Below are 25,340 nucleotides of genomic sequence, written 5' to 3' on the forward strand. Positions count from 1 at the left end.
AAATGTAGAAGCTAAAGAACTTAGGACACATGGACATGACTAAAGGGGGGGATGTGGGTGGGAGAGGGTGTACAGGGTGGAGGGGAGTGAAGGGGGGAAATGGGACAACTGTAATAGCATAACCAATAAAATATATCTAAAAACAACTGAGCTGACATTCACATAACCTGAAGTTCACCATTTGAAAGGGTGCGAGTCGGTGGCATTCAGCACATTCACAATGTCGTGCAACCGCCACCCAGTCAAGCTGCGAATCACTTTCATTGCGCCCCCAAGAAAACCCCCGCCCATTAAATAACTCACCCCAGCCCCTCCACGCCCTGGCCCTGGAAACCACCCCCTCTGCTTTCTGTTTCTGTGGATTTACTCATTCTGGGCGGAGCTGAGATAAAAGGAACCGAACAGTAGGTGACATTTGATGCTTGGCCTCTTTCGCTTCATGTGGGAGGGACCCTGAGAGAGAAGACGCCCAGCAAAAGGGCTCCTGGCGGCGAAGTGGGCGCCAGTGATACACATGCGTGTACACATGTACAGACGGATGGATGGATGGATTTGTTCCTCCATTCACCCCCTGGGACACGTGGGTTGTGGCGGGGCCGGGGGTCGGGGGGGCAGTTACTGGAGCAGGCCTCTGAAGACGCAGGCGAAACCGGAATGCGGTACTTCACACTAACAAAGAAACTTCCGCTGCAGCGGCCAGCCAAACAGCAGCCCCACAGCGCAGATGACTGGGGCGGGTACACATCGCCGGTGTGTTCGCTTACAAGGTATCGGGCAGGTTTCACTCCCAAGAACAAACACACCTTACGTGTTTGTCATCAGATACATCACGTCTCCCCCAAAGTCTTGTTTTCCCTTCTTCTTCTTAACTCTCAGTAAACCTAGAGAGATTTGCAACAAAGGCAAGGAGGAGGAGGCCAAGAACAAACACACCTTACGTGTTTGTCATCAGATACATCACGTCTCCCCCAAAGTCTTGTTTTCCCTTCTTCTTCTTAACTCTCAGTAAACCTAGAGAGATTTGCAACAAAGGCAACGAGGAGGAGGGCACGGATGGTGTCAGCTGAACAGACCCCCGCGCTCCCGGCCAACGAGGATGTTTCGTGTGAAATAGCCTCTGACCTTCCGCATATTTCGCTCTCCAGCACAGCCATCGAATGTCGTGGTGTTTCGTATACAAAGTCGCAACATAGTTCCTGATCAAGGGCCTCCAGAGACCGTTTCTGTGTTCCCCTCATTTAGGGAGACACATTCAGGGAGCTATCGCCACGCCTTTGCAGCTTGCAGCTCTGGGAGCCCGCTTCCCTGCCCCTCACCCTTTCTCCCCAGCGGCCTCCTCTCAGGCCACCTGGCTCCTGCCTCCCTCCCCCCGCGCCCCCATCCCCAGCCTCTCCCACCTGCCTGCACCCTCTGGTCTCCTGCAGGCGCTCGGGGGGTCTGCTGGTGGCCCTCCTGGCTCGCTACTGCTGCCCCGTCTGCCCTGGCCTCTCAGCCCCACGCTGGCATCCCTTCCCCCACTTCCCAGACGCACCGCTGCCCACAGGCTGGCTGCTCAGGGGACCTTGTTCCCACTCCGGAAATCACAATGCAGATGCACCCGAGTTCGGGGAGAGGTTGGAGCTTTGCCTTCAGAGCGTATGGCTTTATGCGCGTGAGCGTGTCGCTTTTCGCGTGTAGAGGCGTGTCCTGAAGGACTGCAAACCTCACTAATTTTGAAGGAAACTGCACTGTATCTGCCGTATACACAGGTGTGTTCACTGTTACATTGGAAAAGAATGAGACTGCTAATTGCGTTTAAAACTAGATGAAGTGGGCTCCCATTTCGCTGGGGTGAGAGAACCACTCACATGGAATAAGCTAGCCCGAGGGTGAGCACATAAACGGAACATTCTCAATATCCTGCCGTCACTAATGAGCAACTTTGACAGTCTGTCAGACACAATGCAGTCACGGGGAAAGCTGCATAGACATCATGTTAGAAGATTCCGTGAAAGGAGCAGAGACAGTAAGACACTGGATAGTCATCCCAGCTAGGGTGAGAAGAACGTCAAGATTCCTTAAAGCGATGGTTCTCCGACTGTGTTTCTTGGACGAGAGCAATCGCCTAGGAACCTATTAGAAAGGCAGGTTCTCTGGTCCCACCCCAGGCCCCAGCCCAGAAACTCCAGCAGCGAGGCCCGGACGTGACCCTGCTTTAACACGCCCTCCGGCACACACCGGCACACACCGCGTTGGAGACCCAGTCCCTCCCAGGATACAGAGGTCGTGGCGTGAGTACAAAACCGGCCGGTTCCTGTGTCGCTGGGACTTTCTGCCTGTGCAGGAAGAGCTCCCCGTCCCGGTGCAGATGTGAAACCTGGCGCCATCTGGCCTCGCGGGCGTGCGTGTGGTTTAACAGTCAAAGTGGACCTGCCACTTTCGGTGTCTGAGCTCCTCCCGCCACGGCAGGGGAAGCACGTGACAGGAGGCGCGGGAGTGGAAACACCCTCATCACCGCCCTCTCCCAGGGAGCAGCAGGAGTCGGGAGAGCCCTGGCTGGGAAAAACCAGGGGAAGGGTGTCGACCTCTGGCCCACGGTCCCCTCTGTGGTCACTGGCACTTCCTCCCAGGGGGAGACCCTGAGATGGTAAGTGAGAGCGCATGGCTTTTCTCGGGGGTGTGGGGACAGCGCCAGGGCAGAGGGGGCGATACAAGGAAGACTTCCACTGAGCCAGCAGTCAGAGCGGGTGAGCCTTCTGAATCCACAGAGACGCCCAACTATGGTGCAGGGCGTGTTCCTCCGGACTGTCCCGGCCAAGGGCAGGGGGCTGGGGGCCCATGTCCCCACACGCCGTTCCTAAGACCTCCGGCCTGCATGGGGCAAAGGCGCTGCCCTTGCCGTTGGAAGGAGCGGGCCGATGCACCCAGACAGGTAAAGGGGATCCCAGGTGTCACGGATGGATCCCCGAGAGCATCCGTACACGCGAGGCCAGCCACTGAGGGCGGGAGATGAGGACTCAGGCCCTGCCCGGGATGGAATCGTGTTTGGGCTTGTTGTCGAAGCGGCAGGTAAGCTTTGCAAATGATGGAAGTGAGGAAAGAGACGGGAGTTGGGGGTCGGGGTGGGGGGGGGCACACATGGCTCAGGGGCGCCCCTTCAGCCTCACACTCGGGGGGGGGGGGGGCAGGCGCCCCGGGAGCAGCCTGCTCTCGGGGTTCCCAGCCTTTTATTGCCTCCAGCCCAGAAACAGCTCGTTCTACTAAACAAGACATCCATTAGGATGCCTAAAAGTCATTTCAGGTGTTGTGTTTTTGTAATTAAAAATAAAACCTTTGTCCTTTCACATATAAATGGACACTTGAAGTTTACTAGACAAGGAGAAAAACAAACAGCATAAAAGAGATAGACAAAGACAAGCAAAGAGAACGAGTTTACTCTTGAAGAGAAACAAGGTCGGGAAGAAGAAAACGTCACGGAAACCCGGCCCCTCCACGGTCTGAGACGCTCGCGCACCCACGGGACAGGAGCGAGATGCTACTTTGAAAACCAGGAGCGGTCGGAGTAAGGATGTGCTTTTGAAAACGAAACACGTGCCCTGGCTAGCATAGCTCAGTGGATTGAGCGCGGGCTGCGAACCAGGCATCGCAGGTTCGATTCCCAGTCAGGGCACATGCTTAGGTTGCAGGCCATGACCCCCAGCAACCACACATTGATCTCTCTCTCTCGCTCTCTCTCTCTCTCTCTCTCTCTCTCTCTCTCTCCCTCCCCCCCCTCTCTAAAAATAAATAAAAAATAAATAAAATCTTTAAAAAAATGAAACACGTGATTGCAGAAACAAAAATTCCATTAAAGGTCAAGTACATGCTTCACAATGAAGGGCAAAAGCACAAAGACAGAAAAACGAGAGAGAACAGACTGAGAGACACCGAGGGTCCGTCGAGCAAGTGTGGACTTTCTATGAAAAAGGAGAGAGCAGAGGACGTGGGGAGGAGGAAGGACCGAAGAACAGGACAGTGATGGAGCCCTTCTCTGGCAGAATATATATCCGGGTGTGTGTATACAGAGAGAGACAGCATTACATTACCTGTGACACAACACGTGTTGTATATTTTTAAATGTTAGACAGTAGGTAGCTCAGACAGCGACCACGGAGGAAAGAGAAGCAAAGGAGAAGAGCCCTGCCCGACCCCGCCTGGCGCTGGGGAGGCTGCTCCAGCTCCCTCCGCACGGACACAAGCTTTTCTTTCTCAGGTGGAGAGCATTAAATATGTCACAAATACCGAAAAACAAAACAAACCACAAACTCCTTCATGTAGGGTCAACACATGGCCCTCCCCTGCCCACGACTGAGGGCTGGTCAGAGGGCCGCCGGCCAGAAGGAAATGTGTCTTCTTTTGGAAATGACTTGCAACTTCCTCATCACCTTTTGGGAGTAGCTTCCTGTCCTGTGACTGTTTCTGGACCTTTTCTTCACACTGAGGTCCTGTCGTTCAGAGTCACAGGTAGGGGATGTGCCTCCTCCACCTGGGAGCCCTTCAAGCAAGTCTCACATTGAAACTAAGAACACTCTAACAATAGCCAGAGGGGAGGGGCGAGGGGACAGTGGGGAGAAGGGTATTCAGGAACTACTACTCTAAAGGACACATGGACAAAACCAAGGGGGAGGGTGGAAGCAAGGGAGGGAGGTGGGTTTGGCTGGGGTGGGGTGAGGAGTGGTGGGGAGAAAATGCAGACGACTGTAAGTGAACAACAATAAAGTAATTTAAAAAAAACAAGTCTTGGACACAAGGGGGTGCGGTCCGGCTTGCCAACCCGCCCCCTGTAATGTGAGTGATAAAGGCAACGTTTACTCCACCCAGGCCTCCTTGTGGGTTTTTCGGCTTCTCCGGAGGTGCAATCGAGATCCCCGGGTTTGGCATACTGCATTGCACCTTAAAATGTGTTTTATTGTGAGCAAGTGAAAATCCAAAGCAACCATGTAGGTATAACCTAGATATAACTCTTGCACTTTTAAATATATTTGAGGGTATTCCATTCGGATGTGATTTTTTTTGTTGCCAAAAACGCTATGTGTGTATATAAAAACTCTAGCTGCCCACAAAAGTGTGTGTGCGTGTTTGGGGGAGGGGGCTGGGGCCCAACATTAAAAAAGTCTTCCAGCCCCGGCTGGTATGGCTCAGTGGATTGAGCACCGGCCTGCAAACCAAAAGGTCGCTGGTTCGATTCCCAGTCAGGGCATATGCCTGGGTTGCAGGCCAGATCCCTAGTAGGGGACATGTGAGAAGCAACCACACATTAATGTTTTTCTCCCTCTCTTTCTTCCACCCTTCCCCTCTGTCTAAAAATAAATAAATGAAATCTTTAAAAAAATCTTCCAAATGAAATGTTTCCGTTGGTGTGGGGCCCACTGTCCTAAATGTAAAAATGCAACCTATTCCAACTAGTTTGTATGAAAACTTTTGGCAGCAGGAAATAGAATTTGAACAAAAAATCTTAAGCCCAAGAGTCCTTGGAAAAATCTTTTCATGAGCATGATTTAGTAATTGCAACCAGGAATTTCCCTTTTCCATTTGGAATCACATGGGTTATTTTTCCACCCATGACATTGTTAAAACAAAGCACGGACAACCTCGTAATCAAACCAAAGAATCGCTGAATCGCACGCGATCACCCAGTTTGTCACTGTGTAGATTTACCAAACATCGCTGCTCACTTAGAATGGGTGAATTCCATGGCACACAAATTATACCTCAAAGCTGTCTATAAGGCACGTCGAATCGCATTGTTCTCTCCAAATGTTCCCTTTGCCATGTGATCGATCATTAATAGTGTTAGGTGTTAACAATTAACAGCTAAGCATGCAATTGCTTATTTCACCTCTCCTCGTTTGTACATTTCATTTGCTTATTTTCATAATGCCCACAATCTATTAACGTATGTCAATAACCATCTGAATGGCGGACTCAAGTTGCTCCCGATAAGGGTCGGCGGTCCCCAAGCCTGGGGCCTTCCGTTCGCCCCTCGGCCGGGCCCTCCCCGAAAACCAGCGCTGGACGGCCTCAACCACTGCCTGGGCTGGCAGCTCTCTGCGCCCAGGAAACGGCTCGGTCCGCCGGCGGGTCCCGCCTCTCCACACCCCCAGGCTCCCAGACACCGCCCTCCCCGGCCCCGAGCCGACGAGCAGGGCGGGGATCCGCAGGGAGGGAGGGAGAAACTCGGGGCCCCGAGGCCTGCACAGGAGCATTGGAAACGAGCCCGGTCGCTCCGAGAATCCGGGGCCCCCGCTAGGCGCGGCTTTTCGAGAAGAGGGCGGACCCCGACTGGGGCGGGGCGAGGAGGGGGCGGGGCGGCCCTACGCGGCCCGGGCCGGCGCAGCCCACGCCCCCGGCACCCACCCGGGCGGCAGAGTCGCGGGACTGCGCGTGCGCGGAGGGCTGCGCGTGCGCAGAGGCTGGGCCCAGGGGCAGGATGACTGCGGGGCTGGGCTCGCGCTGGGCCGCGCTCCGCCCAGGGGCTTCGGGCTCACGGACGGGCTCACGGGCCGCACCGCCGCACTGCTAGGATGGCCCTGGACCTGACCGGGAGGATTGGCGGCGGGCCGCGGAGGATGACCGCCCTCCTGGGCGTGACAACCCTCGTTCTGGTCGCCGGGCCTCCGCGGGTGTTGTCCGCAGCCGCGGGTAAGAGGCGGGGGTCGGCGCGCGGGCTCCGGGCTGGGCTGCGGCGGCGCTGGAAGCCACGGCCCCGGGACGTGGGTGGCGCGGGGCGGACGTCCCTCTGGGAGACCTCGGGCCATCCGCAGCCCCAGCGCACAGATTGAAACCGGCTTGGTCTGGAAACTCAAACGAGAGGGGGCAGTGTGGAAGTTCCGTCCACCGCTTCCCTGGCGGCGAGCGCCCCGGTGCCCGGGCCCTTCGCCCCCGCAGCGCTGGGGGTCGAGAGCCTTCGGGTCGAGCTTGTTTTCTTGGTGGGAAATCGGGGAGCCCGGCTGGACAGTTTGATTTAAAGCGTGAGCCACGAACCGTGCTGCTTGCTGTCCCTGAAACCCGTTTCCTCCGTTTAGTAAACAATCCCTCGCATGGGGGAAGGAGATAAGATTCCGATCATTTCTGTGTCCTCAGGATTCCTGGAGTCGAACAAAAAGTAGTAACAAAGGACAACTACACGGCCGGAATACAAAGGCTGGAGCCCCCGGGCTCGTTTGCTGCCCTTCTTACTACCTAGCGGGGACGTGTTCGGGCGCGAGGGGCGGCTGTTGCTGTACCGCCGGTGTTGCAGTCGGGCGGGGAGGGCAGGCGGGGTTCCCAAAGAGAAAAGGCCTGGCCACCCGGGACAGGTACCCAGGGCTCCGGAAGGCCGCCTGGGGGATTCAAACGCTCAGCCGTTCGCTTAGGACCCCCCCCCCCCCCCCCCCCGCCCAATGGTGTTGTATTTCTCCAACCTTGCCACCAGTACGGCATACAGTATAGTGTGCGGGTGGTGATAGGCTCGTGCAGTCCGTGGTCACTTCTTTGAAGTCTTTGGTTCATGAAAATTTGCATTAAACTGGTGTTTGCTTTAGCATAAGACTTTCCCCACAGTTTTTGCGTGAAATTAACATGCCAGGAGGCTGTGCATTAAGCTCCGTAATTGAAATATTTTTTAAAGATCTTATCTATAAGATTTTAATCTATACAAGAGCCGCTACAAGTAAACTTTATACACAGATAGTATTTATTGTGCTGTTAACTGTCTTACCTTCCGGGCACTACGCTAAGGGATTTTCAGCCTTGTGCTAGTGGAACTGGTGGGACTGGCAGTACCCGCCTGCGCCATCGGGGGCGCTGACCTGTCTTCCCTTAGACGGCCGAGTAGAAAATGACCACAGCCAGCAGTACGCGTGCCGTGTGAATGAATCAGAATTACACCTGTTTTTTGGTCAGATCAGCTCAAAATGTAATACATTGTTTGGTGTGCCACAGAAACTTAGTAATTAGTTTATGTGTGCCACAAAATGGAAAAGGTTGAAAATCACTGAAATGTGTGAACTCCTTCAGCTTTCAAAGCTTTCAAAGCAACCTCAAGGCCCCATTGTCCCCGTTCTCCTGTGAGTGGAGGGGGGGGGGACTGAGGCCCGGGGGGACTGAGTGGGCCGCCCGAGGCTGGGGTGGCTGCTCGTAGCCCAGGGGAAAATCAGACCCTGGAAGTCGGGCCTCAGAGCCCATCACTCGATCACCAGCTTTTTTTTCTCAAAGGAACAGTATTGTTCAGAATGAATGAAATGTTACCCTTAGCTTTCGAGGCCATACAAATATTCATATTTTTAAACCTGGAAAATGCAGTTCTGGGACCCTAAGAAAATGGGCTGAACTATGGGAGGAAGTGTGTATTTGTGCAGATGCATGTGTTTGGATTTATGTCAGACTTTAAAAACAGTAAACTGTCTGGTTATCGGCCTGAATGTGAACGGTTGGAAGCAACCAGTTGTATACATACCAGTTGGGATTGAGTGCCCATTATATAATTTATATGCGGAAAGGGTGAAGCGCACTGTTATCCAGAGGATACTGCTGATATTAATAGAACAAAGTCTATGAAATCTAAAATCCTGCCCAGTAGTCTCTGTCCGTTCACCGGTCAGTTATTTGTTGACCTCTCTGGGGCCAGGACGCCTCAGACTCCGGGCCTCCTTCCCTGAGCAGGGGCTGCACCCCTGAGGAAGTGCCCCTCAGACTTGCTCTTCCCATCCCAAGGCCCAGACTGCAGAAGTGGAACATTCTAGACTAGATGCTCCAGATGCTGCCAGCTGTCTTGTTAACCTCCGTGTTCAGGGCCCTCCGGTTGCATGGACTCCATAAAACGGAAACAAATGGGGTGGGAATGAGGTGTCAGAGGGTCTAAGGGAACGCGTTCTGTTCGGAGACAAGGTCTCAGGGGTGAGGCGTGGGAGCCAGAAAACAGGGTGGGGACAGGCCACAAGCACCTCCCTGAATCTAAAAGCACGAAGGAAACAGAAAACGATTTCTTTACCGTCTCCCGTGTGATTCCACACGGTAATTTCTCCAACCGGAGAGAAGAGGAGGCAGTCCCGGTAAAGAAGGGGTGCCACCCGGGCCCCGTGGTGGGAACGGCCTGCTTGCCCTGCGGCAGAAGGAAAGGCTGGCACTATCGTAGGAACCAGAAATCAATGTGAAAGCTGGTCTTTTAAAAACTGTGGTTTGTCACCGTGAAAACCCAGACCTTCGTGACATTAAAGGAGCTCCCGAGAACCCAGCATTATGCCCAACACGCTGAAAGAGGCAGAGTGAGATTGCTCGGTACACGGAGACCCTGCCCTTAGGGACTTGTTGTCTGGTTGGAGATTTGCGTTTAACACAACACAGTCCCTATCCCACCAGTTGTGAGAGCCCACGAGAGAAAGGGGAACGGGGAGAGAGGCATCCAACCGGTGGAAGATTCGCACTAGAAGCGTAAGCGATCGGGGTCTCTGGGTGGACGTCCTTAAAAATACACAGGAGGGTTCGGGCTGGGTGTGTCTGCGGTCAGCACCTTTGCGGGTCCCTGCGGGCCTGGCTGACGCGACGGACACTCATGCGGCTCTGTGTCGGGGTTCGGTTCAGGGAGCAGGCCCTCCCTGGGACCGTTGTCTGCTGCGGAGCCCCGACTGCCGGGCCCTCCATCAGAGGGGCGGGGCCTGTCTCGGAGCAGAGGGCGGGAGGCCGCACCCAATCAGACCCCAAGTCCCCCATGTCAGTGTGACTTCCAGACCAAACAAAGCTTCTCTCTTTACACAGAGACTGTTCTTTCCAGTTAAAAGACAATGCCTGCTTTTTTCCTTTATTATTCTGCTTTCATTGGGATATAATTGACACATAACACTTTCTATAGATTTAAAAACTCAATCTTTCTCCAGCTCTCCGATGCAGAGATACAAATAATCGGCAGCTTTTCTGTGCTAAGAGCAACCATTAGGTATTCTTAGATTTTTTTAATACACTTTATTATGTATAAATGGATCTGTTCTTTAATCAGGAATGCGAAGGGAAGACTCACATTTTTAAAGATACCTGTGGTGGCCCTGCCTGGTGTGGCTCAGTGGTGTGGGCATCATCCTGCAAACCGAAAGGTCGCTGGTTCGGTTCCCAGTCAGGGTCAGGGCACACACCTGGGTTGCGGGGCATGCGAGAGGCAGCCAGTCCATGTTTCTCTTACACACTGACGTTTCTCTTCCTCTCCTTCTCCCTCCCATCCCCTCTCTCTAAAAATAAATAAATAAAATCTTTTAAGCAAATGTTTGCCGGTTGTCCATAACTCCCCTTTCTTGTTAACTCCGTAGGGGGCACACACCTGAAACCTCCTCACGATGTGGAAGTCTCCATCACAGACGACACCTTCACCCTGCAGTGGGCCAGTGGCAGTGACCCTGGCGGGATCGTGACTTTCTCGGCGGATTACCAAACGTACGTACGTGGCTCTGCTGACCCAGTGGCCAGGACCATCGGAAACATTTTTATAATTCCAGCACCGTCATTTTTTTTTCAGATTGGTGTAACATTTGGTTTGTTCGTTTTTAAAAGAAATTTCGTGTCTCCATACTATTTGTAACTTCCTTTCCCCAGATAGAGATTCGGTGGACTTTTTCTTTGGGCATCGACACCAGAGAGCTGCTGGGGGTGGCCGGCAGGTGGCTCGGTGGCCCACAGCCAGACCTCCTGTTCTGGGTGCTCCGCCCACTTCGGCTAGAAACCCAGGTCCGAGCAAGAGCGTCGCAGGCCCTCGAGGCGGCAGGGAGAGCCCAGGGGGGCTTGTCCCCAGTCCTTGCCCAGGACAGGAGGTCCCCTGCAGACAGGATTCCCTCTCACCTCCACTGCTCGCCACGTCTGCATTCTGGCTGCAGCGTGTAAGCCCCTGCGTGACCACAGCCCCCCGATGTGGGGTTTCGGGGCCCAGTCCCCAATGCGGACTCGCCACTCCGTGGCATCCGGCCGAGGGGCTAGGCAGGCAGGGGTCGCAGAAGGAGGGATTCCAGAAGGACGCAGCCGGGGAGGTCCAGCGCTCTGCTTGGGGTGCTGGGGCCTGTGTGCACCCCTGCTCCCTGTCCCAGAGAGGGCCGGCGGTCCGCAGCCAGGACACAGGCGTGGGCAGAACTGGGACCCGCCCCTTCACCCACATCCACGCCGCTCCTCACCTGCTATTACTGTCAGGCGGACACGTGTGAGCACGTGTGTGTGTGGACATGCACACACATTCATTCATAGACGGTGTTTCTCAGAGTGGACAGTACGGGGTGGGCAAAAGCAGGTTTACAGCTGCGAGCGCGTGAAACAGGGTTCATTCCTGCGTGAGTGTTTATTAAATTGTTGTGTTATTTCCCAGTGAACAACTGTAGCCTGCTTTTGCTCACCCCGTGTAGGAAGTTTTATCTCTAGGGGTTTCTTTAATTTAACGCTGACATCTGCTGCCAATCGTGCTCTTTGCCCTAGTTCAGGATTTTCTTATCAGACAACTGTTTAAAAGCGGCACAGGTGACTTCAGGTGCTCGTACTGAGGGTGACCCCTGTCCTGAGAACGGAGCCCAGACTGCACCCTCGGGCGCCCTCCTCGCCCGGGAGCTGCTCCCTGCAGCTCTCCTGCGCCCACTCGCCCTCCCCCGGCCGTTCCGCCGGACTCCAGGTGCAGGGTGTCGCGCGTCTTCCTCTGTCTGCCGTGCTCTGCCCGCTCTGGAAACAGCTGCCTGGCGGGGGCGGGGGGGCAGACGTGCCAGCCTGCGCATTTGGGGAGCTGTGGAGTGTGCTGCCACCCAGTGTGAAGCCGTCCTCTGCCCCTTACTCTGTCCGCCGGTCTCCTTGTCTGTTCACCACCTGAGCAGAGAGAAACACCACGACCCTGTGTGTGCTCTAGCATCCCAAACGGGTGCTTCTGAGGGTGAAAAGAGGCATGTGACTCTGCAGAAGCTAGGACGACAAGCGCACACCGGGGCTGTCCGGCAGCTGGGCTGGGACACCCCGACAGTGGCGTGTCTGGCTGAGCAGGTCGTCGTGAGTGCCGGGCGCTCGCCCAGACGGCGCCCAGGACGACACGGGGCGGGAGCGGCCTGCTGGGGCACCGTTCGTAGCGGTGCCGGCCGAGGTTTCCTGGAGAGTGCGGTGTTTCTCAGAACGAGGACGCAGGTGGCTGTGGACAAGTGACAGACCCTCAGAGAAGACGATAGGACCCAGAGCCCGTGGGGCCCGCACAGGCTCAGACAACCTCTCCCCAAAATCGGTTCGGGAGCCGGCGGCGGCAGGCAGCATCTGTTGTCGCCTCCAGCAGCGCCTGTCACACAGGAAGTCCCCCGTGTACACAGCCAGGGCGTCCAGGTGAGGGGGCCACAGCACGTGACCCAGTTCGCAGCACCTCGTTTGACCGTGGCCCCCGCGCCCCCAGCTGGAAGAGGCCCGTGCGCTGCGCCCCTGCCCCGGACTGTGCTGCCGCCTCCCGTCTCCGGAGCTGTCCCTGCGGAGCGGCGGCATGAGCAGAACACAGCTGTCCAAACCCGCCTGGGCTCTGAGGCGCGGAGGCGTCCTCCCGGACCCTCCCCGGCGCACGCGGGGGGCCGTGGGCCCGCCCAGCCCACTCGCAGCGCCCGGCCGGGGAGGGGGTGTGCTTGTGGTCGTTCTAAAACATGTTTCCGTTCTGGAAAACGAGGCAGACTTGTATTTGTGCCAGCACCACGATCGTTTGGAAATCATCCCCAGTTTCTGCTGTCATAAGACACCTTTAAAATGGATTCTGCGGTATCACAAAAACAACGCCCGAGAATGCCAGGACTCTGAATCCAGCTGGACAGAGCTGCCTTCCCCCGGGCCAGCTTGCCCTCCGCCCTCACCCTCACTCCAGAGTCCTCTTCCCTTTGCGGCTACAGGACTTTCTGGGGCGGATGGGGGTGGCCATCGAGTTCCTCACGTGCCTGGAGAGCCTCACGTTAATCGCCGAAGCTTCTGGATTGATCTGGTTGCACCACGGTGAGGGTGCGTGGGTGCGTGTTATTTTAGGTTCCTTCCGGCCATGGGGCAGGGGGAAGGAAGCAGATCAGCAGGAAAGAGGGATGTTCCGGTTTCGAGGAGGAGAGGAAATTCTCAAACTGTGGCAATTCCGAGGCCTTTCCTGGGGCCAGCACCTCTGTCCACAGGAGGAGGCCAGGAGGGAACCCTCGGGCCCAGCTACCGGATTTTCAGGAAGGAAGAAATGCGGCCAGAAGTCGCCCCGCCCAGCGCACTCTCCCCTCACGGGTCATGGCTTTCTCTGCTGCTCTGAAATCTGAGTGCAACCCCCACAAAATTACAGAACTACCAAGTAACTCTGTGTCAGGACGAATCCTCCTTGTGAATGCTAACATTGGGAAAGGGGAGGTTACACACTGAGATGTCAGCAGCACAGTAGCTCACGTAGAAGAAGTAACGAACTAGGTCTCCAGCATCCCTGACAGGAAACTTGTCCGACGCTCTTCCGCGTGTATCCATGTGCTCATCCATTCACTCCTCTGCTTTTTCGTGCTCAAGGCTGGAGATGAGTAACTGGATGAAGTTGCCTGGGTGTCAGTACGTTGCCGGTACCAGCTGCGACTTCTCCTCCATCAACGTGAGCGTTTACGACACGGTTAAGCTGCGTGTGAGAGCAGAAGACGGCAGCAGCGCTTCTCCGTGGCACGAGCTCGGCCCGTTCGTGCCGCAGCAGGAAGGTAAGGGGAAGCCGCCGGCTGAGTGGCGGCGTGGCGTTTGGTGACTGTCGCCCGGACCACTTCCCGGGGCGAGTGGTGTCCCACCCCCCACCCTGTTCCTTCCTGCCCCCCCCCCCCCCCCCCCCCCCGCGCTGTCCGCCTTCCCCACGGGGCACTGGCTCTCAAAGCCTGCCCCCCCCCCCCCCCCCTCGGAGCCGGTCCTGGACAAAACTCAGGAGACTCGTTTGCCTTTTCCGGCCTCTCTCGAGCGCCCCGGGCGTATCCAGTAGCTGCGGGCTGCGGGGGGGGGGGGGGGCGGGCATGGTGGCTGGGGTGTGCGGTGTGCGGCGCTGGTGCGAGGCGAGCCGTCTCTGGGAGCCGGGCGCGGGGCAGACGCGCAAAACGGAGAACCACGCACTCTTGCCGGGTGGTCGGTCGGTTGGTTTGGGAGATTTTTTTATAACCAGTATTTGTTATAGCGGTTTGGTCACTATGTGTAATGAATTAGATATTTTAAATTTTTATTGCTTTTAATGTTTAACGTGCTAAACATCAAAGGACATAGCCTGATGAAGGAAAGTTCCGGGGCCCTCAGTCTCTTTAAAAGGACCCCGAGACCCGAGCCTTTGGGAGCCCGCTCGGGTCTCTGCGCCCCTTTGCTCGGCCGCTCCTCCGCCCGCGCACCTCCGCCCTCTCCGTCCGGGCCTCGGGCCTCGTCGCTGCACTGAGCCCACCCTTCGGGGTCGCCCACGACTTCCCGTCCTCCGCGGGGTCCGTTTCCCGGCGGCAGCGATGTGATCACCGCTCCCTCTTCTTGAAACCCTGGCGTTGGGGCGTCTCTGGCCCCCGGGGGCGTGGCCCTCCGCCTGTCCTGCCCCTCGGTCGCGTCGTGCCCGCTGCTCCGCACCCAGACCGCTGCGGGGCTCCGTGGCCGGCCTCCTCTCTGCTCTCCCCCACGGGTGACTGACAGCCTCCACGCCGTCCACGCCCAGACTCCCAGAGGGCCCCGAGCCCCACTGCATCCCTGCACCTGGCACCTGTCTTGCCCGCTCTCGGGGCAGCCTCTCGGCTCAGGTGTCCCCGGTCGTCTGCACTCTCCCCTCCCGGCTGGCTGGTCTCTGGCTTCGCCCGCCCCTGGCGTCTGGTCACCTGTTCCTCTGCTCAGGCCCAGAGCGTCGGGGTCACCGCTGACTCCTCCTCTCCTCCTGACGCCCCGCGCTCCGTCGGCAGCACGTCCCAGCGCTGGGCCTGCAGAGCCGCTGCCTGCGGGCCTGTCCCTCCCCTCGGGCCACAGGCCCTCCCCAGGCCACTGTCCCGGCCGCTGGAGCCTGCGCTGCAGCAGCTGTGTCTTGCTGCCCCGGGTCCTCAGACGATGGCCAGGACGCCCCAACCCAGACGTCAGCCGAACAGTCGCCCTCCGCCAGCCACAGCCCCGGTTCTGTAGTCCCTGGATGCCGGCTGCCATCGGCCCTCCCCGCCCCACTCGGCCTCCTGAGGGTGGTCGGCCCCTCTCCCCGCAGGGCCTGGGACCCTCTCTCTCCCTGGAGAGCCGGGCCAAGGGCCCTTCCCCGACTGACGCGCCTGCACCAGCTCTCGCTCCCTCCTCTGTCCCCTGAGTGACTCCCTGGTGCTGAGAGCACGCGGGACACGTGTGTGTGTCGGACGGCGTTTTTGCTGCGTCCCCGTGAAAGCGTGAGCTCCATGAAGCGTGCTCTCAGGGCTGCCGTGTCGGCACACGCACAGCAGTCACAGGTACTTGCTCCGTGACCGGGCATGGTGTGGGAGAGGTTACACAGCAAACGCTTTGGTTTTTACAGCTCGGATCGGCCCCCCGGAGGTGCGATTAGAAGCTGAAGATAAGGCGATAAGAATAAGCATCTCTCCCCCTGGAGGGAAAAACAGTCTCATGTGGGCCATGGACAGGTCCAGGTTTAGGTACACCGTGGTCTCCTGGGAGAGCCCTTCGGGCGAACGGGTAAGCAACGTCTCCGTCTTGGATTCGCGAGAGAGAGAGAGAGAGAGAGAGAGGCGGCGGGAACTGATTCTAAAGTTTCAGCCTGTGCTCTTGAAAGACAGACTGCCGTCTCTCTTCGTTGCAGAAATCCATAGAAACCCGGTACCCCAGCTATCTGATGAGCGGCCTCTCCCCCGAGACTACGTACTGCGTGCAGGTGAAGGCGAAGCTTTTCCTGCAGAGGCGGCCTGCGGCGGAGAGCCCCGTGCGCTGCGTGAGCACCACCGGTGAGCGGGGGGGCGGCCCCGGGCGCCGGTGGGGGGGACACCCAGGGTGGCAGTCGGCCGGGCTCGGCCTTTTTTCCGCGGCTGCTGAAATGTACGTGACGGTCTGAGGAGCATTAAGGGCGCTGCCATGAGCAGACACGTTTGTTCAGTGCCCGCAAAAAGCGGGCGGGAGCTGCTGGCAGAACAGGGAGACTTCCGATGACTGGCCCTTTGTGGCGATGGCGTCAGCGCGTGATGACGTCAGCACGTGACGACGTCGGCACGGGGGCACAGCCGACACTGTGAATGCCGGGTGTCGGCGAGAAGCAGCGCGGGGCCTCCCGTCCGACGTTTCCGGGCAACCCCAGTGCGCACGCGCAGCCGCGCAGCCGCTCCGCCGCGCAGTTGCAGCGGAGAAGACAGGCCCCGCCTCGGGGAGCTAGTTCACAGCTGCCCGTGCCTCCTGGCGGACCCGCGATTTCCCTGTGCGGCGGCGGCCGCGCCCGCGCCCTTTCCCGTGGCCGCTGGGAGTCCGCGGTGCGAGCGCCCCGCGGCGGTGCAGGCCCAGGGTCCGCTCACACTCGCCGGGCGGTTGGGTCCGGGCGGTTCCGGTCCGCGCCGCTCCGCGTGGCACTACAGCGCGCGCTCTCCCGTGTCCTTCGCCCTCCAGCTGAGGAGGCGGACGGGCTGCCCCCGCCGGAGAACGTGCGCGTCGTCGGGAGAGGTCCGGTCTACGTCCTGCAGTGGAGCCACGCACGCGAGAACGTGACCTTCCAAGCGCAGTGGCTCTAGTGAGTTCGCGTCCTCCCCCCCTTCGGCGCGGTGTACTCGGCCAGGCTCATCCGCTGCTTCTCGTGGGCCCGGCTCCCGCCGCCGGGCTGGCCCCCTCGAGCTGGCTGCGCCACGGGGCGGGACGCTCCGTTCTCGGCCTGGCTCTGCCGGGACCCCCTGGAGGGCGCTGCCCGGTCACTGAGCCTCGCTGGGCCTGAGTCTCTTTCTTGTTGAAAGGCGGGTGTGTCCTCACAAACGCAGGGTCCTTCCCGGCCCTTTTCCTGGGGACGGCGCGGCTCTCGGCTCTCGTGGCCTGCCGGCTCCTCCCCCCGGAGTGCCTGGCGCGGCCCCTGGGACCGGCCGTCCAGGGCAGCCTCCCCCTTCCCCAGCTCAGTGGTTTTGACGGGTCTTCCGCGGGCGCTGGAGCAGGGAGTGAAGAAGGCTGAGCGGAGGAGACCAGAGCGCCAAGGACGGAGTCTGGCCCACGCGGTGGGGGGGCACTGCACACGGTGCTGCTGACGGAGACTGTAGGGGACGGGTGGGGAGGGAGGAGGGAAGGGGGAAACTGGGGGAGGGGAGGGAAGCGCCCAGGGCAGAGGAGCAGAGAAGCAGGGGCAGGCCCAGGGGAGGCGGGGAGGAGGAGGAGGAGAGAGGCTGCAAGCGGCAGCGGGAGGCGGGCCCTTCTCTCTGTCCTGTGGCGTCAGCTGGCGGCCGAGAGCAGGCGTGTGCTGGGGAGGCGTTGCACGTGTGCACGCCACTCCAGGCACATGTGACGTCACGGGCCGGTCAGGACGCTGCAGGGGTCTCCTGGGGATGCTCCTTCCGCAGAAGTCTGTCTGGGAACGGCCACAGGCTGCAGAGGGGCTTCAGAAGGCTGGTCCCCGAGTTTCTGTGCGGACTTGGCACCGTGTACGGAGCACTGAAGGGGCCATAAAGGTCCAGGAGAAGGAGCCAGGCGGTCCTAGGGACCCGAGCCCAGGGTAGTGGGCATTGCTAGCGAGGCGCCATTCAGGGACCGGGGGTGGAGCACGAAGCAGAAGGCAGCGGGAATGGAAGACACAGAGGCGGGGGTCCGGAGAGACCTGGAGAGACTCTTGGCAAGAGCTGACTGTGGACTCAGGCACAGAAAGGGGACAGAGGAGGCGCCCGGCCGGGCTGCAGCCGACAGGGAGCTGGGGGAGGGGAGGCGCACAGGGAGGTGGGCGGAGGGAGGTGTTGGTTTCCCGTTGCCATGTAACAAGCTGCCATGGGCTTAGCAGCTTTAAAAACACTGCCTGCTGTCTCTGGGCGGGTCCTGGCCAGCAGCCCGCAGCCCACGCAGGCCCCCCACCCCCAGCTCAGCGTCTGGCAAGGCGGCCGTCCGGGCTGCGGTCCTGTCCGAACCCGAGGCGCGGTGCCCTCGCCCTCTGCGGCGCCCCCGTGGTTGCTGGCAGGAAGCACGTCTCGGCTGCACGGCTCGCGGTGGCCTGCTTCTTGGAGCTCCTCCCAAGACGGACAGTGAGGGTCCGTCTAGACCCTCTTAGGATGCACTCAAGGTCCACTGACTCGCGACCTTAATTTCACTTGAAAAGTCTCTTTACCTTTGCTGCGCTGACGTGACCAAGTCAGGGGTCGTGGGCCCTGCCCACACCCAGGGGTGATGTGTGCGCCAGGGTGCGGGCCTCTCGGGGCCACTGTGACGGCGAAATGTCACCTCCCCGGTGGCGGAGACCCGCTCCGGGGGCAGCGGGGCCTGCAGGGCCTGCAGGGCCGTGAGGCAGGGGCACGTTGAGCACACAGCGTCCCTGGGAACGGGGGGCCCAAGTCCCGCGCCTCGAGGGGACCACGGTTCCAGCAGCCTCCGGGCCAGGGTCTCGCGTTTTCTGTCGGTCGTCCACCGCGCCTGGTTGCTGGGGGCAGGGGCCGTGGGGGCTGCGGGCCGAGACCGGCCAGCCCCGACCAGAGCCTGCAGCCTGCTATAGGTGCTCGATGAAACGAAAGTGTTTGGGGCTTAAAGTAAAACAACTTTTTTTTTTTGTCTCAAAAGCGCTTTCTTAAGAAAGAACGAAAACTACGAGGCCCACTGGGCCCAGGTGCCGAACTGCCAGCAGGTCAGGGCCGCGAGGTGCGCCTTCCCCCGGAGCGCCTTCTGGAAGGGCATCTACTTCCTCCGGGTGCGCGCCGCCCGCGGCAACCGCACGTCCGCCTGGTCCCAGGAGACGGAGTTCGACACTGAGAGCCAGGGTGAGCCGCGGCCCCACCTCCCGTGCGAGTCGCCGGCGGGGCGGGGCCCACAGCCCTCCCCGGCCTGAGCTCACGCCGCGCCCCCACCCCCACCCCCACCCCCGCGGGTGTCTTCCAGCGCTCGTGCCCCCACCTGTCGCGGTCCTGAAGGCCATCAACAGCAGCTCGCTGCGCATCTACGTCGGCGCCCAGAACAAGTCCGCGTACCAGGGCTACCTGCCCACCTACGAGGTCGTTCTTTGGGAAAACGCTTCAAGCGTGGAGGTAAGAGGACCGTGTGGTGTGATTCCGTGGTTCAGAGCTGTGAGTGACTGAGCTAAAGAAAAAGGCTTGAAGTCTGCGTTCCAGGGAACTCTTCAGACCCGAGGCTGTGTGGCTCCCCTCCCCCACCCGTATTCACGGAGGGAAGGGTGCCAGCCTTCTCCTCGCGCTGCAGGGCAGAGCTGCAGCCCCCTGCCCCGGCCCCAGGCTGTCTGCAGGGCTCGGCCCCTGGCCCCTTCTTTGCAGCCGCTCAGGCTCCCCCCGGGGTGGAGCTCAGGAACTGCGCTAGGGACCGACCGCCACGGGCCAGCACTGCTGCCACCGGCTCAGCTCGCTCTCTGCTGGGGGGGTGGGAGCTGTCTCCCGCGCTGTAGGACGCCTGCCCGGGCGCGCCTCTGGCCCCAGAGCATCCTCCCTGTTGTGGCAACCGAGATGTTTCCGGGCGAGCCAGGTGCCATGGGGGGGACCAAGTGCCCCCGGCAGGGCTGGCGTGGGCTCCAGGGGGCTGAGTCGTGGCCGCAGCGGTGGCTCATGGCTCCAGGAGAGTGGCTGCCTGCAGCCCTCGCTTGGCCCAGGGCAGTCCCACCCCCTGGTCTGCGGCTTCGCTGTGCGGGCGGCTCAGAGGACCCGTCCACAGGGGCTCCCGTGGGGCCGTCGTGGCGAAGGGCCAGGGGTCGCCTCCGGTCCAGACGCTGGGGCGAGACGCCACCGGCCAGGGGCGCCCACGGCAGGCACCAGAGAGCCTGCGGTGCTGCTGGCTGCCTTCCCTGCGGGCCGTGGCTGGGAGCCGGCCTGTGGACGTCTGGTGCCGTGAGCTGGTTCATTCTTTACCTTCACTTCCTATTGGAAATCTAAGAAAATTCCGGCTGCTGGGCCACTTGCACTTTAACTGCCTGAACGCACTGTGGCCAGAGCATCACTGAGCCCGGTGCCGGCGACGGGCAGCTGCCCCTCGTCCAGGAAGACCCAGGTCTGTGTCTGACGCTGCCAGGGCGTCCGGTCGCCCGTCTTCTGTCCTCGAGGTGGCGGCGGTCCTCGCGGTCGGTGCCCGGGAGACAGTTCCCGAGGTTGACAGGGGTGACCAGTGACGTGGCGCCGGGCACGCTGCTGGGTGAGTGGTCGAGACGCCGCGCCCTCCAGCTGCCGCTCTGTCCTGCGCCGGCCCCCGGCGGCGGCGGCGCTAGCAGCCCGGGTCTGCCGCTGCCCACTCTGGCCGGCGTGGGCTCGGGAGGGTTCTGGGGGAATCGCCTGCGTGGCTGGCTCTTCAGAACGGCCTGCCGGGCCGTGTGCCCGGCGCGTCCCTTCGGCAGGCGCTCGGGGCGCGTTCCCACCGCAGCCTCCCCGGCGGGCGTGAGGCGGGGCTCGTGACGGGGCGTGGCACGCCCAGAGGCCTGCCGTGCGCGAGCGTGGTGCGGCCAGCCCTCATGCGTGCGCCGCACGTGCAGAGGAGCGTGGGCCCGAGTCCGGGGAGGGCGGGGCAGGCCCGGCCCTGACGCCCGGCCGCACCGGTGGGGACACTCGCCAGGGAGGAAGGCGGGCCCAGAGCACAGCGCTCCTCGGCGTCCAGTCCACCCCGGCGCCCTCCGCACGCCCCATCTGGGGCCGGTCCGCCCCAGACACCAGGCGACCTGCCCTGGCCGCAGAGCAGCCGGGGAGCCCTTCTGTCCACAGCCGGGCCGAGCCCCTGCCCCCCTCCGCCCCAGGCAGAGGCCACGCGGTGGCGATGGCACCCAGTCGGTGTGTTCTTGGTAAAACGCATCCGAGTGCCTTAAAAATAACCGCGTTTCTTTCCGACGGCGGCATCTTGCACTCTCCCACCTGGCTGTGCTGTGCTGTCGAAAAGGGGCCCCAGCCGCGTCTGGGAGGGGCCAGTCTGGGGGGTCTGTTCAGAGAGTCCGGAAGGTAGCTGTTCCTTCTGGGGTTGGCTAGAGGTTACCCGTGATGTGACGTGCCTCTCGTTTGCAGAGAACAATCGTGGAGAAGAGGGTCGACTTCACTGTCCCGAACCTGAAGGCGCTGACCCTGTACTGCGTCAAGGCCCGAGCGCTGCTCCAGACCTGGAAGTGGAACAGCAGCAGCGAGTTCGGCCACACCGTGTGTGAGCGCACACGGCCAGGTCAGAGCCCCCCTGGGGCAGCGTCCCGGCAGGGGGGCCCGGGCTCCCCCCGTGACTCACGGCCTTGACAGCGGGGGGCCCTGCGGGTTCCCCGCGGAGACCAGGGGCTGCGTTCCTCGGGAACGCCAGACTCAGGAGCAGACCTTCGGCTGAGTCTTCCCGGTTCAGAAACCACCAGCAGCGCCCGCTCCGTGCAGTGCTTTCGGGTGCTGTCTGCCTCATCCAACACCCACGGACTTGATTTCCTGTGATCGTTACCCTCAGCATTAAATGAGACGCAAGTCTCTGACATGCTCCTTGAAGTATCATGTGGAAACCAGTTCGTCCCGTTGTGAATTTGGTGGTTTCTCGTGGGACCGGGCTGGTCCCGGTCTGTGCTTGCGCTCCTGGCGCGGGCATGTCGGGGCTGGGTCCCGGGGTCCTGGGCTGGCCGGCCGGCCGCGGGGCTGGCACCCAGGGCCAGGACTGTCCCTCCCGGGGAGGCCGCCCCTGAGGAGCCTGTGTCCTGCTGCCAGCAGGTGTGGGCTCAGCGCTGCCACAGGTGTTTCCAAGGGTGTTACTTAGGTTTTCACCTGACAGGGTCCCTGTCACCCGGCCACATTTCCCTGCCACATCCGTCACTGCTTGTAACGCGTTTCCGGGCAAACCCGTGCGGGCACTGAGCCCCGTGCACCTGTGTCTAGGAGACTCGTCCAGCGCCCGGCTGGTGGCCGTCGCCAGCGCCGTGCTCGCCGCGGCCTTCGCCCTGTGCGCCCTGCAGGGCCTCCGGAAGCTGGTCGGCTACGTGTGCTTCCCGAGCCGCGCGCCGCCCCCCACCATCGACCAGGTGGGTGCTGCTTCCCCACCCGTCCCGTCCGTCGGCTGCGGGATCTCCTTGAAACAAAGGGGGCTGCGTCAGAGCTCCGCAGGGTGTGTGTGCTCTCGCCGCTCGGGAAGCAGCGCGGGCTCCCCTCGCCAGTGAGTCAGCTCAGGGGACGCATGTTCAACGGGACACTGCGGGGAGACGGAGGCGTGTCCGGAGTCCCGTGTTTTCCCGGCATGTTACCCCCGAAAGTCCTCGCGGTCCCAGAAAGGCCAGCCGCTGCCCCCGGGGCGGGAGCTGGGTCCCGGGCCTGCGGGGGAGGGGCGCCCTGGAGCGCACGCTTCCGGTGGCCCCCGTGAGGCCAGGACCGGCGGGGAGAGCCCCGGGTGCGGAAGGCCTACACTCGGACCTGCCGGGGCGGTATGTCCCTCTGGGGGGCTCCCCACGCCTGTCCCAGGTGTAGCCGGGGGCTCGGGCCCTGGGGCTGCAGAGACAGGACGGAGGACCGGCCGGCGGGGCTGCATCCACACACGGGAGCGCTGAGGGCTCACCCGGGCCTGCCAGGGGACAGCGCTGCCTCCCCACGGGGACAAGCCGGGGGCCGAGCCCCATGAAGATGCCCTGCACACGTGTTTCTCCCGTGCCCCTGAGTTTAAAATCGTCTCAGTACACTCTGGTGCTCTTCGCGCTAAAGAGATTAAATGAGGTGCAGACCACGGCTGCGCCTAGGTCACGTGACGGGGAAAATGAATTGCCGTGTTTGTGCTTCCGGATCTTTGTGCCCTGGGCACAAACTGTTTATCTTTCACGACAAATGCCCACGGTGCAGGGCTCTCGCTGTCCGTCCTCTGTCCTCTCGGTGCCCCGCCCCACCCCACCAGCAGGGGGCGCGGTCCTCGGGCCCTGCGCCCGCACGCACCCTGCCCCGACTTGCTAATACGAAACGAGCTGCTGGGACTGGAAAATTGATTTTACTATTTTAAGTGATCCATTTCTATTTTCTTTCTGTTTTAAACTAGTACATCTCTGAACAGTCGCTGAAGAACATACTACTCTCCACTTCGGAGGAGCAAACTGAAAAATGCTTTATAATTGAAAACGTAGACACTGTCGCCGAAATAGAAGAAACCAGTCGCACTGGCGAAGGTCACAAGACATACAACTCCCAGACCAGCGAGGACTCGGGCAACTACTCTAACGAGGATGAGAACAGCAGCGGCCAAGAGAGCGGCGACCTCGGGCAGGAGGGCAGCGTGTGGCGCGAGTGAGCGCCCGGGCCCCTCGTGTCTCCCGGTGCCCGGCGGGGAGGCGGGGACATTTGCCTGCTGGAGAAGAAACGTCCACAGGTCGTGGGCCCTGAGGATGCCGGCGAGTGCTGACCTGTGTACGGAGCGAGTTGCAGGGGTCTGGGGACAGGCCTTCCATGTGGCTTCCCGCAGGGGACGTCTTCCAAGACCCAAGGCCGTGGGCCTGTCCCGGCCGTCCCGGCGCCGCTGGGTGCTGCGTTGTCACTGGCGCGTTCTCGCGCCCTCCGTTCCGAGGACACAGCCCCTCGCGTCTCAGGAGGTGCCGAGACGTTTGGTCTTCCGACACTGGAGGGGGCCCTGGGGAATTTCTCTAGAAATGCTGACGACCACCACCCCCGGAAAGACCCCCTGAAAGAATAGCTCACCTGAGACAGCGTGCGCCGGCGCCGGAGACGTGAGACTTGACGCTTCTTGGAGGAGCCCCGCCCGTCTGCCGGGCGCAGGGGCTCCTTCCTGCGTCGAAGCTCCCCGAGCTTCCTCGGCTCGGCTCGGGGATCAAACCGGGGCGTCTCCGTGGCCGCTGAGTCACCCGAGTCCCACCTCGTGAGAGCGACAGCCGCTGGTCGGAAGCGCAGTGAGCGGAGTCGCCGAGGAGCAGAGAGCGCCCCGACTGGAGGAGCTGCTCTGGTGTTCCAAGGAGTGGAGAGTGGAGGGGTCGGTGGCAGGAGCCTTGGCTGCGGGCGGGAGGAACCGAGGAAATCTCGGGCGTGGCGGCTAAGAGGCACCGGTGACATTGGGCCCCTGAGACGTGGGAGCGCGTCTCCAGGGTTGGAGACTGTCTGTGGTTGTCAGGGAGCGGCATCTGGGCCGTGGCAGCGGCGCACGGGACAGGGTACCCTGGGTTCACCGGCTGGGGGGCAGGAGCGCACAGCCGCCTCGCCTGCCTCAGAGCTGCCACGCCGGCGGCCCTACCTGGGCGTGGCTAGATGCAACCTAGGGGTTTCTGTGAAAGGTTTACATCGTCACAGCCGCACCACTGCTGTTACTGTTAACGTAGAAGGTAGGTGAATGTGTCAGGGGCATGCTTAGTGGCACGGCCCGCAGTCACGCCCGCGCACACCTAACACCCACGTGTGCATGCCCGCACCGTGTGGCTGTGGCCCGTTACAGGGCCACGAAGCACCGAGTCTAGGTTCTCATCAGAGCGTTAGAAGTGCTGTTTGAACTTGAGGGTCCGACCAGAACTTCGCAACCTATACAGAAGCTGTTTTACAAGTGGCATTAGAACTACCTGTCTCTCCCCGGCCTGCGGCCTCGAAAGCAGCGTCTGGTGGCACCTGAGAGTCAGAGGATGCACAGACACTTTCCTCCCTACCCTCCTTGCAGCCAGCGCCTGCCTGGCGTGTTACGTGTTTGTCGTGTCTGGGTCCGACTGCCCCCAGGAGCCCCCGCGCCCCGGGAGAGCAGGCCTTCCCCATGTTCTTGGGCGCAGCCCCAGCGCCTGCCCGACACCGCGGAGGGGCAGAAACGGTGGTCGAGTGTGTGAGATGCACGGTTTGACGTGAGTGAGGGAGGGAGGGCGTGTTTCTGACGGTGTGTGTGTGTGTGCACTGACCCGTGGAAGGACATACCGATGTTTTCGCTGTTTCCCTGTAAAAGTTTTTTGTACTGTAATTCCCTCTGTGTTTTTGTCTTAAACTGTGTCGCTGTGCGTAGTTTTTATGTTGATGTAATAAAACTAGGGACCAAAAGCCTTCGACTTTGTTGTTGTGCTGGAACTTGGTAAGCGTCTATGTGCCAGAGGCGCTGCAGCCGGAAGCAGAACCTTCCCCAGGAGTCGCCGGTCCGGGGCGGGCCCCTGAGCCCGACGACGCCCCGCGGCCAGCGCCGCACACCCCGAGGGGCCCTCTGCACCTGCTCTCACAGCTCGAGGGGGACCCAGCCGGGGCCCAGCGGGCCGGCCCCGTTCTCTGGGCCGAGGCCGCTGCGCTTCCTCGGGTTCTTCTCGGGATAAGCACCTCCCAAGGGGACCCGGGGCCCCG

At 60.7% G+C, this 25,340-nt stretch overlaps 1 protein-coding gene across 1 annotated transcript; it reads left to right on the plus strand.

Annotated features, from left to right (window-relative positions):
• Nucleotides 1-6,422: 6,422 nt before the first annotated feature.
• On the plus strand, nucleotides 6,423-25,057 carry IFNAR1 (interferon alpha and beta receptor subunit 1). Its single transcript, XM_028503971.2, has 11 exons — nucleotides 6,423-6,660; nucleotides 10,296-10,419; nucleotides 13,501-13,679; nucleotides 15,476-15,633; nucleotides 15,758-15,899; nucleotides 16,549-16,669; nucleotides 18,676-18,872; nucleotides 18,991-19,136; nucleotides 21,099-21,249; nucleotides 21,933-22,075; nucleotides 23,071-25,057. The coding sequence occupies exons 1-11, from the start codon at nucleotides 6,543-6,545 to the stop codon at nucleotides 23,317-23,319; spliced, it is 1,728 nt and encodes a 575-aa protein (XP_028359772.1). The 5' UTR covers nucleotides 6,423-6,542; the 3' UTR covers nucleotides 23,320-25,057.
• The last annotated feature ends 283 nt before the right edge of the window (nucleotides 25,058-25,340 follow it).

The sequence above is a fragment of the Phyllostomus discolor genome, chromosome 2, assembly GCF_004126475.2.
Source record: "Phyllostomus discolor isolate MPI-MPIP mPhyDis1 chromosome 2, mPhyDis1.pri.v3, whole genome shotgun sequence".
NCBI classification, from domain to species: Eukaryota; Metazoa; Chordata; class Mammalia; order Chiroptera; family Phyllostomidae; genus Phyllostomus; species Phyllostomus discolor.

Coding starts and splice junctions, on each gene's coding strand:
- IFNAR1 (XM_028503971.2), top strand. CDS start 6,543: ATGGCCCTGGACCTGACCGGGAGGATTGGCGGCGGGCCGCGGAGGATG. Junction 15,900..16,548: donor GCGCTGCGTGAGCACCACCG/GTGAGCGGGGGG, acceptor TTCGCCCTCCAG/CTGAGGAGGCGGACGGGCTG. Junction 19,137..21,098: donor AAAACGCTTCAAGCGTGGAG/GTAAGAGGACCG, acceptor TCTCGTTTGCAG/AGAACAATCGTGGAGAAGAG.